At 38.2% G+C, this 17,041-nt stretch overlaps 1 protein-coding gene across 2 annotated transcripts in view; it reads left to right on the top strand.

Annotated features, from left to right (window-relative positions):
• The window catches only part of TULP4 (TUB like protein 4), a 97,759-nt gene that overhangs the window by 72,194 nt on the left and 8,524 nt on the right, over nt 1–17,041 (top strand). For both annotated transcript variants that reach the window (XM_088142571.1, XM_088142574.1), the window contains 9 exons: nt 3,886–4,066; nt 8,383–8,517; nt 9,275–9,441; nt 9,843–10,067; nt 10,932–11,166; nt 11,784–11,928; nt 14,952–15,096; nt 15,715–15,808; nt 16,598–16,741. In XM_088142571.1, coding sequence (XP_087998697.1) covers nt 3,886–4,066; nt 8,383–8,517; nt 9,275–9,441; nt 9,843–10,067; nt 10,932–11,166; nt 11,784–11,928; nt 14,952–15,096; nt 15,715–15,808; nt 16,598–16,741 — 1,471 coding nt within the window. The remainder of the gene's footprint in view (nt 1–3,885; nt 4,067–8,382; nt 8,518–9,274; nt 9,442–9,842; nt 10,068–10,931; nt 11,167–11,783; nt 11,929–14,951; nt 15,097–15,714; nt 15,809–16,597; nt 16,742–17,041) is intronic.

The following is a 17,041-nucleotide window of genomic DNA, read 5'->3' on the forward strand; positions in this document are numbered from 1 at the left end:
CCAATAATGGAGGCATCTAGAAAGTTCAGGTTTAACAAGAAGACTTGACTTATATGTTGAGCAGTTCTTTCATTTGTATAAATAAAATACACCACCATATAATAGTTTGGATTATTGCAGAAAGTTTTTGTGTTGTTATTTGTGTCATTTTTGTTATTTCAATATAATGATTTCTGGTTGCTGATGCTTCCATGCATGTTTTATTCCATTGTTCCACGTTCTGGATTGGCTACAGTAAATGGTTTTCTTTCTATATTTAGAATGTTCAAGCATATTTGAGTGAGACCAACCTGCTTTTAAATAGTTATGAATTATAGAAACAGGGAACACTCTTTCCTTCCATGCTTGATGTTTATGAGATTCCACAAAATGATGAATGAAATGAAAAAGCAATATGGCTAATCTCTTTATTGGCCTTCTTTCTCCTTCTTTTAACTGTTTATCTTAAGCTGCAGTTTCTTATGCTATAAATATGAGGATGCTATCACTATGTGAAAATCTCCCTATACTCCAGCTTATCCCAACCTGGTGTCCTTCAGATGTATTGAACTACTGTTTGGAGGGTGCCAAGTTAGAGGATGTTTTTATATATTTATTTTAGTTCTTTGAGGCAGGTCCTTCCTTCATCTTTCTTTTGAAGATAACTGGAATGGAACAAACGTACACTGAGTCATAGCTGTGCACATTTACTCAGGAATGATTTGCATGGAGTAGGGTTTCCACCTGAATGAATGTGCATAGGACTGGAGGGTGAGTCCAGAAGAATGCTTCTTTCTTAGCAGACTTGATAATTGGCCATCCACCCTTGCCTGAATCAACAGCCTCCCATGTTTGTCTGAAACTGCTGCTCATATAAAGTGCAAAAGGTGAAAAAAAAAAAAGTCTTTCTCTCTTAAATGAAGAAGGTGGGCTTTAAAGCCTTAGCCAAATCCAAACAATGAATTTTGAGAAACAGGGATGGCAAATGGGGTGTTGATGGATGTACTTGGATTGCAACCAGGCAAAGTTCATACACTTTTTTCTAACCACAGGAGGTGAACGTTCTCTTGGTTGGACAAGAACAAAGTCAGTTTAAAAAAAAATAGCAATTTCAGAATTTAATTGCTTGAGTTACAAAAATGGCTAGCATACTTGTTAGTTCAGTAGTTTTCACATTTCTCTGAGAAATCTTTTCACATCAAACAAAAGGGTCAAATTTATCAACTAATTTATTGAAGAACTTGTCACAGATTGCAGAAGTTTCTGGAATAAATTATAGGTGCACACTAGAGTGCTATAGCCTCTTGGGTTGTTGCATAAACCAAATGTACCCTAGAATATCCCTCTGAATTATTGATTGAGTAGAGACTTGGACCTGGAGAACTGTTCTTCTAACTTCCAAGTTGGGATGCCTTTACCTGGACCTTACCCTCTCAGCCAGTCTGACTGAATGAATGCTTTGTACTTTCCTCAGTTCTTGCTGTAGACCTATTGAAACGTATGGGGAGAGATGGTCATTTTCTAGCTTGTGTTTTATAATAAATGGTCAGATGGGTGAACTGAAGCAAACAGAGATTCTGTAGAGAGTTTTTGGGTCTTTGGCAGTGACTCGAAAAGAAAAGAAAAGAAAAGAAAAGAAAAGAAAAGAAAAGAAAAGAAAAGAAAAGAAAAGAAAGGTGGTTTATTGGCCACTGTTTGTTTTTCACAGAAAGCCACTTCCCAAGTAAAGTTTGATTATGAGCGAAACCTTTTTGCTAGTGTTCCTGAATGGGCTTTTCCAATCTCCACTGGCAGCTGTACTGTACTTCCTTTTAGGGGCCTACCTCACATTTGGAGAATTACTGACCTAGTACAGTACATTTAACCACAATGATTAAAAACCTCTCATGAGTCAACACCTCATATTTAACGTAGAAGTCATTGAGGAAGTAGAAGCCTTGTTTGAATACACCTCTACCTACCTACCAGGCTCAGAGAAAGGCAGTGACAATACTGCAAGCAGGCTAATTATATAGTACACCAGAGAAACAAGAATAACATAGAATTGTCAGTCACCTTGTAGGGTTGGATGACTCAGAAGGAGGCATAGATGTAGATCCCAAAATTATACCTCTCAGCATTGATTCAGGCTAATACCTTTATTTGTTTCTTGCTTTCTAAGGGCGAATAGAGGCACAGTGCCTTTTGCATGTTTACCTAGAAGTAAGCCCCATTATTATCACTCTTAGAGAAGTATGCCCAAGATTACATTATGTCATAAGGATCTCCAAAATATGAAATACAATGTATTTCTTGTTCAAAACATTGCAATAAAACAACCCATCAACACCAATAAGAAAACACATGTCAAACTAATGATAGCAACAACTATTGTTGATAGTTCTTTTTTTTTTTTTGGTGTCTTCGAGTCAGTTTTTGACTCCTGGCAACTGCCTAGACTAGTCCCTGCAGTTTTTTTTAAGTGGTTTGCCCTTGCCTGCTTCCTAGGGCTGAGAGAAAGTGACTGGCCCAAGATCACCCAGCTGGTTTTGTCCCTAAGGCAGGACTAGAACTTACGGTCTCCCGGTTTCTAGCCTGATGCCTTAACCACTACACCAAAATGGCTCTCTAATAATTTTTCGGTGCTGTTAACTGAGCAGTTGCCAATGAAATAGCCCATCTTATAAGAACCCTTCAGCATTTTTAGCAATAGATAATGGATGTTGTTTGTTCTACAGGAAGTATTGAACAGTGTGTGATAGAAGACATGATCCTATCCCTTTCATTTCCTTGAACAGCTTCTGGAATGTATTTAGGTTTCAAAGTTCAGTATAAACGAAGGCTAGTATTACAACCCGTGAAGACTTCTGTGAAGGTAGATGATGCTGTGGCAGAAGTCTGCCTGTGTATTTTTCCACACGTGACTTCCCTCCTGCAGTATGTTATATGTCTTCTAAAATCAATGAAAATGTGCAAGCCATAGCTTCCTCAATGCAGTGGGGAACAAAAGAAGTTTGAGGGGGAGACATTGGTATGGTGCATGACGGCTGTCTATTAACTGCTTTTTAAAAACAAAATAAAAGCTGTGCTTTATCCATTCTGTTTTTGACATTGTGGGTGGGACCTTTCCTTTATTTGTGATTGTTCAACTTGTAGCTTTCCTATTCCACCTCTGCTACAATGCTCCAGTTTCACTTGATTAATTCATATCAGTTTTCCTGCAGGGAGAGGCATAGTTGGTTACTCATTGGTCTAATTTCTGTTGTGCTCAAAATCCATAATCACATATAAATTGCTGCTAAACCCCGCATCTTATGTCCAGTTACTTAATATTTTGTAACCAGATCTCTATCTGCCTGAAGTGTTTAACTATGTGCAACATAAAGGGATGAATTAAATTTTCAGAAGCACCTTATAGTATATCTTTAGTTAACTGTGTTATTTCAGACTCCATGCAGGAAGGCTTTTCCAAGTCAAAATGTGGCATGTTGAGAGAAAGGGTATAGGATGGTCAAAGGTTAAAAAGGAGAGAAAAACGGAAGAAAACCAGGATGCTAAATCCTGTAGGAACAGGGAAGAAGAAACCAATTATTTGGGAAAGGAGAGGATAAGTAGCAAAGATGAAGAAACTTCAGAAGGGGAAACGTTAGATGTTTATGGAAGAGAAATCATCATGGCAGTTTGTTTTATCATAGGATAGATTTTAGTGGGATTTATTTTATAGTGAGTTTATTTGGGGCCAATAAAGTTTCCTGTAACATCTAGTTTGTATCTATTATGAATGTGGATTATTCAGCATTTTACAATCTGAAGCATTATTCAGCATTTTACAATTATTTCAGATATAAGATGACTGAAAGGTGTTCCAGCCTTCTAAATTTTGGATCTCTTTTATACGCTTGCTAATGATGGTATATTTTTTCGTAGGTCTTATTTGGTACTGCTGATGGTCAAGTTATTGTTATGGATTGCCATGGCCGAATGCTGGCACATGTTCTTCTTCATGAGTCTGACGGCATCCTTAGTATGTCCTGGAACTACCCAAGTTTCTTGGTGGAAGACAGTAGTGAGAGTGACACAGACTCAGATGATTATTCCCCACCACAAGGTCATTTTTCCTTTAAGTTCAGTGTTCATATGTTTATGTCCTGCTTCTCACTGAGAAGGTAAAAACTACACATTGAGTGCTCCCATTTGTTTGTTTGTTTTTCCATCTTTGTTGGAGCATTCTGCAAATGCTCACAAAAGGTTGCATCTCCTCTAAGGAATTTTGAACTGCAAGGATTGTTTAATTTTAAGTTTGCCAGTGACACTAAATTACCATTACATCCTGTATGACTCATCTACCTCCTACTTGTATAATGTAATGCATTTCTGTCTATACAATTATATCTTGTAGATCAATCTTCCCCAGCCTAATGCCCTCCAGATGTGTTGGGACTGTAACATGCTGACTAGGAATGCTGGAAATTGTATTTCAAACCCATCTGGAAAGTCCCAGGTTGAGGAAGGCTTTTACAGAATAATAGCTTCTTCCTGACACCCTTAAATTTTGCATTTTTGCTTTATCTCTTTCTCTTCCCATGCCTTCTGCAGACATACATATACACATGCTTTTTGGAACTCTGGCTTCAGTTACAATCCATAGTCACCTAGTCAGAGATCAGCAAAGCTGATAAAAGAGGTACTCTCTAACCCTCTGATTTATTTTCAGGAGTCAACATATCTTCATAACAAGAGAAAAGATTTCTAAATTCTTTAGAATTCCTTGAGTATACTCTATGAGTGAAGAATATTAGACAAAAAATGCATAGATAAACAATGGAATTTGCTATCATAGGTAATGGTACTGCCACTAATTTATATGAGTTTAAAAGTGAACAAAACAAACTTGGGGAAGATCAAACTATCAATAGTTACTAGTTAGAATCATAATTACCACCAGGATCAAATGCAATATGCTACTGAATACCAGATATTAAAGAACAACACTTTAACACCAGTCAACACCTGGGAAGTTATTTTTGTCTTTGTATTTTTCTTATGAAATACTTAATTCTGCTTCATCAGGTGTCTTCTTATATTTTGATATCATTTTATATTTTGATATAGTAATATTTTGGCATATGATTCCTCTTCTAGATAAATCTAGTGATATGAAAAACCTCATTTTTGCAGATGTTTTTCAAACAAGGGCATTGAATGTTTAGGACATCTGCAAACAGAGATGCATAATTTGTATATTAACTAGATTTTTACATTTTTCCACATCATTGCTGAGGATTGTATTTGCACATTGCATGCACAGTTTGCTTAATTGGACACCATTTTCCAGGCAAAAGCACAAACCTAAGGAATTGTTTGTCTGAAGCTATTGAACAGCTAGGTTAACTCACATTATCAGTTCTTCCACCCCATTCTATTCCCAGAACCAAGACACAAGACAATAAGCATGGGTTTCAAAAGGGCAACTACTTCACTGATTTCAAAAGCTAATCTGTAGCTTGACTGCTATTAATTACCAGCTTCCCTTGTTATCAAAGGGGAATTAGAAAGAGATAATCTCTTGCTACCAGCCTTCCTTAAGCTATTCCAACCTAGGAACAATTAAAGCAGGAATACATGCAGCCCCTGAAGCCACAGATGTGGTCCCAGAGTCCTTGCAAAAATTAGTGATTAGCAAAAATTAGTAATTGTTTAATGTGACAGTAGGAGAACATCATTATGTAGATCGGAAATAATCATTACCTCTAATGTATTCTGCCCAAACTACTTTGTTGGTCTTGGCTATGCTTCCCTTCTGGAGTTTAACTCTGATGGTCCTTATCCTGAGAAAAATAGCATATCCCTGAGTTAAAACAGTTCCTTGCTCTTCCTGATGCATCTGTTTTAGAGGTGTCCCAAAGAGGACCTTCCAGCATCTGTGGGCCCTTGCTGAAGCCAATGTATCTTGGATGAGTTGTCTCAGGTGCCCAGATGGCTTTTGCATTATGTCCCTTCAAGCTAAGAAGCTGTGAGAGGCTATTTTAAATAAGTGCCTTTCACTACTCAGAATTCTCAAGGGTGTTACATTTTAGCCTGGATCCTTCTCTCTCACCACTCTAACAAACATACCAATTACATCCTGGTTATCGGAACTGAAAAAGGAGTTGATTGGAACCAAATTTAAAATGTGGCCCTCAGAACTGCACAAATCTTAAAAGAGGTGTACTGAAGTGAGTTGGCAAAGCAGTAACCCACATCTGTTCAGGGGAGTGGAGCAAATGCTTGACTTCCGTGAGCAACAGGGGCTTCTGTTATGCATGCAGAAGCCCTTGTTAGCAGAACAAAGTGGCCAGATCCATTCCACTATGCACTGGATAACATGCAATTCTACCCTACCAATATTTTCATGTTAATATTACTGTAATATTTTACAAATATCACTAAATTCTCTCTGGGTGGTAAGATTTTAAATAAAAATTAGAAATGGAATAGCATAATGAACTTAAGAGCAAATATTTTATTTTTCAATATTTATCTAAGAAAATGGTTATTAAACTGCAAGTACTCCTCTCTGTAGGTGAAGGCGCCTTATTCTGCCCGTACCCTATCTGACAGTCCCACGTAAGAAAAAACAACTTTCCTCCCAAGGCCAAAGAGAGAAAGCAAAAGAGAGAAAGTTCCAAGGTTTCATTTGGTTTTCATTTTGAGCATGCAAACTCCAATATTCATGGCATCTCCAGATGAATCTATGAAACAGGCCGCTCCCAATGTTGCTGTTTCCCTTCACTGGAATACTTCTGATTTATAATAAATTAGGACAGGAGGTGCATTTTAAGATTGCTTAACAATGCCATGTGGTTCTCTGTAGAAGAATAAAGCTGGCAAATGTGTAAATGTTGCTGAGTCAGTCAGCAGTGGGTGAGCTTGGTACAAGCCTACTTCTATTGATTATGCTAATATGACACATTCTTATGAAGCATTGTATGTTCCACTGATCTGGTTTTGACTCACATAGATGAGGAGGAGGGAGTTAGTTGAATTAGATCCATAAAATAGTATCAGTTATATGATACTGGCTTTCAAATCCCCACATATTAGCCAGAATACATCTAGGGTGATGTTTGAAGAACATCTTTCTCATGCAGTGGCAGCAGCACCAATGAGTTTGATCAAGAAGAATATATAATGAATGCTGCAGAGGGTGCTACAGGTGCTTAAATAGGTAGTACATAATATGTAAAATATAAATGTGAATCCTAAAGAAATAGTCTTATAGAAACATGACACTGGTTTTTTTAGTAGCTTCTGTGTTCTCAGGACCCATCCTATCCTGTCTTCTCATGGATGGTCAGAGTCTTTTAAAGTCAGAGTCACCTAATAGGAAGGGCTTCCCAATATGAAACATGGATATGCGGTTTCATATCTGGAGGACTTGAAAAATGAATGGTTCTCTCCCCAATCTTTTCCATTTCCAGAACGTGGATGAGTTATTACTGAAATAAACTTTGTATAAAAGAACATGGTTGAATCTATGCTTCTTTCTCTTATAAGTGAAAGGCGATAAGATTTTTTCACATGTGGATCAGAAAGTTATGAAACATAGGAGTTATATAGTGTTGCTTCAAGAGCCAGGTCTGGTTCATTACCTTCCTGTTGGCAACCTTTGGAAACTAGTGGGAATAGTTCAAACACACCAGACTTTTTCTTCTCTTAGCATAGATGGCACTCCATACTATGCCTCTGTATTGACCCAAATCATTGCCTCTGTCTATGTGTCATTCTGGGTACAAGCAAATACTTCAGTCTGTGTGGTACTTCTTGGCTTGCTTCCAAGCTATGTGAGCAAAATATTGTACTTTGGAAACTCTTTTGCTGGCAAAATTTACAAACGTATTTATGGAGCTGAACCACATGGGCAGAAATCTTCATAACTTCCTGGACCAATGTAATCCATATAGGCCACTGTGACCATGCTGTAAAATGTACATTTAAGGGAAGGGAGGTCTTCTATCAAGCAGCCTAGCTTTTATAAAATGTGGCGAACTTTCTCAAACAGTAGGTAGACCAAAACAAAGTAAGAGTCCCTTTAGAGTGCTCACAGCAGAGTCTCTAATTGAGGGGTGGAGCAGTCTTCTCCAACCTAGTGATAATGGCCCACAACTTCCAATATCCTGATGCAGCATAGGGTGCGGTTAATGGAGATTGTAGCCTAGTTCATCTGGAAGGCACTGGGTTGAGGAAGAGAAAACTTGGACTTCAATGGGTCATTGAGGGACCAGTATTAAGACTGTGACATTAACATTATAGACCATATTGGAAAGAGGATGGGGCTTGTTTCTGATCCATCCAAGGGCATGCTGGGAAACTCAATGTGGACAATGTGGAACTGGAAATCTGGTTTCAACATCTATTTTTCTTCCTAATTTTTTGACCTTGCAGATGGTCCAGCAGTATATCCAGTCCTGGTTCAGAACACCAAACAGCTTCTCACTGTCAGCTTCACATCAGGAGACATTAGCTTAATGAACAACTATGATGACTTATCTCCTACCATCATTCGCTCAGGGTTAAAAGGTATGAAATGGAGGCATCTTGTTTGCTTTAATTTTGATTGGTTTGACAGCATCTGTCCGATGAAACTCAGCAGCTCTCTGCGGTGTTTTCTGCTAGCAGTAGTGACACCTACTTGTCAAAGGGAAAACTTAACAAAGAGATTCCATTTTCAAATAAAATGGTTGCTAGTTTTGTTTCTCTTTGTACACTCATGGGCTGGTTGCTTCACACCCTGGGCTCCACTCAGTTAACCAGCCTCTCAAAATCTTTGACTTTAACATTAAAGTGTTAAAAGGGGGAAATGCATGATTGGAGAGTACTCAGCATTAGCTATTTTAATTAAACTTAACTGTAAATAAGATGAAGTCAAGTTTATATTTTTTTCATGATCTTCTTTTCCCCTTGCTAATGTGAGGTCACAATATGGTGTTGACCTAGCATGATTCATGAACCCAGCTATTGTGGTTTGTGAACCATGGCTTATGAATTGCATGATGGCTAAACCCAGCCTTTCTGTCAAGTGAAATACTTTGAAAATTGTCCTCTGGTGATTGAAAGGCTTGTCTGGACTTACAGGATTGGAGAGGAAGAATAGGCAGGGAGGAAGGATTGTTACTGCTGTTTTTGTAATATGTTCATTCATGTTTACATGCTGTTTCGCTTATTTCTTAATTAGTGGCAGCCCTATTAAGCATTCTTGTGAGGAAGATGAGTCTAGGATAAATATATGCATCTATGAGAGGATCTATTTGCTAAGCTTGTACTCTTGTGGCTTCAGATGTAGTGGCTCAGTGGTGCACACAAGGAGACTTGCTGGCTGTAGCAGGCATGGAAAAACTAAGCCAACTAGCTGAACTTAACACTGCTTCCTTTCTGAAAAGTGCACTCGTCAAGTTCTACAATGTTCATGGAGAACACATCTACACGCTGGAGACCCCTGTGCAGGTAAGGGGAAGAGCATGACCTTTAGTAGGTAAAAAAGCAACATACATTCTCATATAGAAAAATTACTAGCATGATAATACAGATATGAATGAACTTGCACAGAATCACTGTGATTTATTTAACTATTGTTAATAAAATAGTGGAGAAAAGATTGAAACAATAATGAGGCTTCCAGTAGTGGACTAATATCCTGTTCTAGCAACTGAAGATTGGTACAGTTAGGAGTAGTACAGTCCTAGGAGGACATAAACACCTGAACATGCCGATCAGGCCTCAATTCTCTCAAACCTCAATAAATTCAAAAGAAAGTTGTATGGGCAATGAAATACATCCTATTGAAAAGGCATTAAAATGTGATTCACTGAGACAGAAAAGTCTAAAAAAATATTTTTTCTACACAGCGTCCCATAATCTCAATCTGTTGGGGTCATAGAGACTCACGTCTGCTCATGGCTTCCGGTCCTGCCCTGTATGTTGTCCGAGTAGAGCACCGAGTGTCCAGCTTACAGCTCCTGTGCCAGCAGACAATTGCCAGCTCTTTGCGAGATGACAAAGATATCAGTAAATTAACCCTGCCTCCTCGGCTTTGTTCATACCTAACCACTGCCTTTACGCCAACAATCAAGGTAAACAAATGGTGGGGTGATAAATCTGTCAAAAATAGCATGGAATGGAAAATAAGTAGAGCTTAAACTATACAAGGGGCTGATGTTAAAAAAGGAAGTACAGATTCATATTGTAGGTTAAGGCAGCAATCTTTTACAACAGTGGTGGGCAACCCACAGCCTGTAGGGCACATGCAGTTCCTAACCATCCATCTTTTGGCCCTCAGAGCACTCCTGGGGTAAGGGAGATCAATTTTTTTACCTGTTTTGGATGTTGAGGGAAGTTTTAAAAAATAACCCAGTTCAGACTGATTTTTTTCCCTTGGAGTTTAAGTGGCAAAATGATCTTATAGCTTGAATTAAGTCATCAGTTGTACCCCTTAAACACCCTTTCCTCCCAAAACCAGGCCAGAGATTTGGCCTATCTGTTGTGGAAATATTATGATATCACTAGCCATGATCTCCTGCTAAGTTGCCACCCCTCTTTCCTGCCTATACTTGAGAGCAATTTCCACTGAATTCATTGGACTAGATTCAGAGTCTCTCAAGAAGAAATCTAAGCCATTTTTAGTTGAGTAGTCTACATAAACTTATTAATTCAGTTTATTTCCTTGCTGAATCACAAAGCCTTTGTGCTTGGCTTTTACAGGAGCTACTTAAAAAAGCTCCATTTAACTAACACCACTGTTGCTTATTACACTTACTGTATGCGTACAGCAAAGCTTTCTCTACAACTGAATAAAGACAAATGCTTAATCATATTAGTCTGAAGTATGTGCAAGATTCAGAGTAGCATTGGGCAGGCTTTCTTGAACAGCAGAACTCTGGGTGATGGGAGGATGACTGGTGTGGCTTGTTTTTTTTTCCATTCTATATTTAACCCAGCCTCCTATCCCAGACCCTAACAACATGCGAGATTTTGTTAGCTACCCAACATCTGGCAATGAAAGGCTTCACTGCACAATGAAGAGGACAGAAGATGACCCAGAAGTCGGAGGTCCTTGCTATACATTGTATTTGGAATATTTGGGTGGTCTGGTGCCTATCTTGAAAGGACGTCGAATTAGTAAACTGAGGCCTGAGTTTGTCATCATGGATCCCAAGACAGATGGAAAAGCAGGTACAGAGCTTTTAGCGGGCTGCTCTTAGATTCCAGTTCTGGTTGATATGAGAGATCCATGTTGGGCATGGATTTTATTATGCAAATCTCATTTATTGTATTATATATAGCTCATTTTAAGATGCACAGAAGTTCTATTGTGGATCTGCCGTTGTCTAGTATCAGTGAGCTTTAAGCTTCATACCTTGCTCTTGGAACAAATCATTAGGATGACATACAGAAATTTACCCTCCGCTAATCCATAAAACTAGTTCACCTATTTAAGAATAGATAGCAATGTTTTTTTTCCCCTCCTATCAGCTATTCTAAGTGAATTTAAGATAACTGCTATGCTTCAAATTGTATTTTAAATTGTAGTATCTTATTCTATGTCCTGATTGCGGGCGGGGCGGGGGGAATATCTTAAACTGCTCTAAGCATTTTTTTTTTTCAATTTTGAAGAGATACTTGTCAACTCAGATAACTGAACACCATTTGCTTGATTTCAGAGTGTTCCATATTGCAGTCATATAGCAGCTACTACTTATAGAATATTCTAGCGATGACTGACAGTTGTAATTGGGATCTGATCTGTGAAATGATTCTGTCTTCCTTTTTTTCTGGGGCCTATATAATAGATGAAGTCTATGGAAACAGCTTGATTTCCACCATGATTGACAGCTGCAACTGCTCTGATTCCAGCGATATTGAACTGAGTGATGACTGGGCTGGAAAAAAATCTCCCAAAATCACTCGGGCTAGTAAATCACCCAAACTTCCCAGGTATTCTGTCTTCTGCTTGTACATAATTTTGACTGTGCCAAGAGGGCATCCTATAAAGTTAGAATGAAGAGAAATATTCTTGAGGCATAAGAAACTGGCCACTTAACACTGATTTTTTTCACTATATAACTTGATAAGAAGCTTAGAATTCTCTTCTATGATTAATTACCAGAGTAAAGCAGCCATGATTCCCAGGTTTGTTATCAAACATTCATCAAATCAATGCCAAGCCTTGCATAAAGTAGATTTTTCTCTCTGATGTTGAACAATTTCAGTTGTTTGATGAAGCCTATAATGTGACAAAGTACTTGCCAAGTTTTCTGTTCTCTTCCAGGCACATTTTTTTCTTTTTCTTTCTTTGCTCATATTTTGCCAGATTGATTGCCCAGTTCATCAGCACTGTCAAGAGAGTTTTGAATTTCTCGATTGGTTCAGTTCTGCCCCTTGAATAATTTTCTGCTGTGAGGACTTTTCTGTTCTCTGTTTACTGAACTTTATAGTCATGCTGATCTGTATTGGGCTGAACTGAGTGGTTGTTTGACTGGTTCCAGCTCAATGATTTTAGAAAGAGCATTATCCTTCTCTGAAATTCACTGTCCCAGCCATGAGAATTGTTACAGAACCTTGCCCTAAACCTCTCCTAACCCCTGTTGACCTGAGAATATTTTTCACAGAGTATTGGTCATGTTTGATATGTAGGCATAAAACTGTTCTGGTTCTAAACCTGGATGCTACCCAGCAAAGAAAAAAAATGCTTCCCTGGTTGTTATACTACAACTTTACTTTTCCCATAAGAAAAACTCCAGCATTGGACAAATCAGTGCTTGCCAATGATCAGTGATACGGATGTGGCAAAAGTAATGGTACCCCTCCACTTTTTCCCAAAGAATCCCAATTTGAAGTGAAATAAATTGAAACTGACACAAGTAATACGTTAAGTCATAGATCAAAAGAAAAGGATCTGCTCTATGGACTGTGGAATAAAGAATGGTGGATGCCATTTACATGTGTCAGTTTCAACTTACATCATGGCAAATTGGGATTCTGTGGGAAAAAGTGGAGTGGTACCGACACTTTTGGCCACATTTGTATTGTACAAAATTTCCTTGGATGATGTTTGCCTCCAGAATAGGTGAAGATACATATACTGATTTTATATAGTATGGCCCATTTGGAAGGTCCTCTGCTGCATACATGCCTCACCTTTCCAGTGTCAGGTTCTGGAGGAACATACAGCCAGTAGCACATGATGCAGATTAGCTGGCTCCTTAGGACTAACTTTTTAAGAAATGGTTTTGATTAATATGAGGCATAGAAACTGGTAAGTACATGAACAGTACTTTAAGACAGCTAGTTAGATATGAAGCAACAGACAAGCTTACTAAACAATCAGAGAATATTGACAGATGTAGAACAAATTTTATCTGACGAGACAGAGATGGTGTTGAAAGTGGATTTACAACTGACAGGCTAAGAGAATGACTTGGAAAAGGGTGTTTCACTGGATCTACGAAAGAAATGGCTGATGTTTCAAAATTCAAAAGGGAAACACAAATGTCATTTCTTTTGGACAGTGTCTGTCCACAGAAGCAGACATCATTACTGACATTGTTGATATGGTGGCTACTAAGTTCTGACTCCATTCTTCAAAAGTCTACTTCAGTATTTTCATTTGTTATAACTTTTTGCATTTTATAGGTTTGCAATTATTTCCTCTGCCTAAAATCTTTAGCCCCCTCTAGTGCCCAGTTTTTAAATCATGAAATTGCTTATCTCTGTTATGTCTTTCAAAAACCCAAATAGATCTATTTCCCACGAGAAGCTGTTTGTTTTTTATAATTAATTATTGTAAAAGTTTCAATATTCCAAATTTATCTGGACCCTTAGTCCATTTATAACTTTCTAAGATCGAAATCTTATTTAGCCTTTTGCTGTTTATTTCAGATTCTTTAAGTTCTTAAACTTATAATTAATTTTTCTTTTGTTCAGAATTGAAAATAAACTCACCCAATGAAGACTTTTCAAACTTGTCATTCCAAAGGTCTCTAATAGCTATAAAATGGTTAATGGACAATTTCTGAAAGTGATTAGAAAGTGAGGTTTGTGAACTTAGTATCTTTTCAAGATTCTGCCGCAGTTGCGGGAACTAATCCCTTCGTCTTCCGGCGCTCACACCTGAGGAAGACCACTATCCTGCGGTCTCCTCACAAGGAATGGCTGTCTGAGCGCATGTGGGCAACCTCCTGTCCTCTCCTTATCTGGAGAGTTCCAAGGAATCGGTCTACTCTTTGGTTCCTTGGTCTTTGCCACAGTCGTCGGCTCCACTTTCGCGGAGCCGTCTTCAGCTTGCCATACCTCCCCTGGAAGTCCCAGTCAGAAGAGAAACTAGATTAATGATGACTCACCATTTATTCTGCTGGTTCAGGGAATGGCTGAGGAGCTTCGGTGTAAGTTTTCTATCTTTACCCTTGAAAAGCATACATCTTTTATTATTCTAACCTCTGCCTGGCTAATAGTATTTCCATTTCCTGTTCACTGAGCAGGGATGGGCAACCATTTATACCTACTACATATAATTCAGGATTTTGGCCTCCACAACTACACCTGTGCAAAATCTTACTCCATCATGAATCCATCCACATGTGTGCAGAAGCACATGCACAACTTCCCTTCCCGGAAGGAGAATAAAATAACTGCATTTTTGCTTCCTGCAGTGCAAGGAATGCCATCCTTTTCCACCGGAGAGGAACCAGGAAGTCTCATCAATCACTATGGTTTTTCCTCTGTCGAAGGCAGTGAAAACACACTGATTTTCAACCTCTCTTGCTGGGAGAAAATGCAAAGATATGGCATATATCCTTTTTCTGGGAGAAAGGAGGAATCTTGCTCTTCCTTTGCTCCCAGAGAAAGTTGTTCCCTTGTAGCTTGCTGATCATATCAGCAGACCATAAGCTGCCCACTGTGTTACAGAGAGACAGATCATATCTATTTGTGCTTATCTGACTTTTTACTTTTGTTTGCAGAATTAATATAGAAGCTCGCAAATCTCCAAAGTTATCACGGGCTGCTCAGGAGATATCAAGATCTCCCAGATTGCCAATAAGGAAGCCCTCAATAGGATCACCTAGCCTAACTCGTAGAGAATTTCCTTTGGAAGACATCACTCAGGTACTCTTGGCTATCTAATTGTCTACTTACTAGTATTATACCAGCCCAGAGTTCACTGGAGTTGAATGGCCAATAAATAGAAATAAATAAATAAATAAATAAAGTTCCTCAAGAATCATTGTGATGCAGTGCTTAAGATTCTGAACTAGGAGTGGGAAGACTCAAACTCTAATCCTTGCTTAAGCATGGAAGCTTGTTGGATGACTTTGGGCAGTCACACTTTCTCTGCCCTAGACCTGGAAGTCAAAAAACAGCTATTTATCAACTCAGACTGGGCCAGTATGGTAAATTAGTCCATAACCTTCAGTGAAGAGGCCTGCATCCTACAAAAATGTTCCTTCCTCTGAGCTAGGTCACGGCAGCTAAAATTTCCATGTAGATAATGGTTCTAATCTGGTATTTCATCTGATCTGATCTAATAAATTTCACCTTCAATTTTGTAGTGTGGCCTGAGACAAGCCACTGTTCCTCAGTGACCCCATTTACATTTGGGAGATAATAATACCGATCAGTCTTATAGGGCTGTTGCTATAAGGCTGATTAAAATAATGTTTATAAATGCTCTGAAGTGATTTTTTTATAGGTCTGTTGTTATGTTGTTATGTCTCTTCATTGCAGCACAACTACCTTGCTCAGGTCACATCAAATATCTGGGGAACCAAATTTAAAATTGTGGGTTTGGCTGCATTCCTACCAACCAATCTCGGTGCAGGTAAAAATTAGTCTTGAATTTTCCTTCATTTCAGTTCCTTCCTAACCAGAAATACATATAGTTTTTTTTAGAAATAACACACACTTTTTTTTAGAAATAATAAAAGTGTAACTAATAGAACAAACAACAAAAACATTTTAGAATGGAAGTGTTTAGTTGCATTTAAAAATTGATAACATGTTTTCCAAATTTACTTAGGGGTTTGTCATGTAGTCTTGCCTGTGGTTTGATGCCAGTTGCTGTATCTTGGTGGGAAGAGATAATTCCCATAATCACGTGTTATGCAATGAAGTTACTATGAACAGATTTTCACTGCAATTATTTGGGGAGATGGCTAGTCTTATGTATGATCTGAAATGATTCTTCAAAATCTCTGAAGGCTTCTTGATGACACCTCAGTTCATGTTGAATTATTCACAGGACCACTTCACCTAAATCAGAAGTCTAGTGATTGTTAATTCTGTGAGTCTCTGTATTTAGGGCCTGAAGTTTGCATTTTTTTATCTTTGGATTTTATTTTTAATTGATAGATTAAAACATTATAATAAAACTATCATTACAGAAAATAATCAAAGTAATTTGTCTATTCATTTTAGTGGGGTCATTATTGATTATGAATTGGGCTTATATTACTACTTCTGTGCATGGTTACTGTGCACATTTTTATAAATAGAAGCACTTTCCATGTTGGAGCCTGGTCACAACTGAAGCAGCAGTAACAGATTCTTTTTATCTTTGCTTCATTAGAAATATTTTCTTTTTTCCCCTCTTTTGGCATCCTTTCTGCAGTTATCTATAAAACCAGCTTGTTGCATCTTCAGCCAAGGCAAATGACCATATATCTCCCAGAAGTGCGGAAGATTTCCACTGATTATATCAACCTGCCTGTTTTCAATCCCAATGTTTTTAGCGAAGATGAAGATGATTTGCCAGGTGAGATTTAACTTGAATATTTACATCTTTAACGAAGTACACAAACTGTGGTTCTGCTAGAAGTAAAGAGCTCAGGATACATGACTGTATTAACATGATTTAAAGGATATACAAGGGTGATCATGAAGAGACATCTTGAGTGCACTCCTTGCTTTAGAGTTTGTAACAAGGCAATGGACTCCAAAATTGATAATCTCTTTTTAGTGCTCTCATCTGGGACTTAATAGATCCTAAGAAGCCTTTCCAGAGTCCTGAATCCTGCCCAGTGCAGATACTTCCTCCCATTATCAACCTCCTGCT

This window comes from Python bivittatus, unplaced genomic scaffold (genome assembly GCF_059951505.1).
Source record: "Python bivittatus isolate LINGU-HERP-01145 unplaced genomic scaffold, Pbiv_v1 ctg000020_np1212, whole genome shotgun sequence".
Classification (NCBI taxonomy): domain Eukaryota; kingdom Metazoa; phylum Chordata; class Lepidosauria; order Squamata; family Pythonidae; genus Python; species Python bivittatus.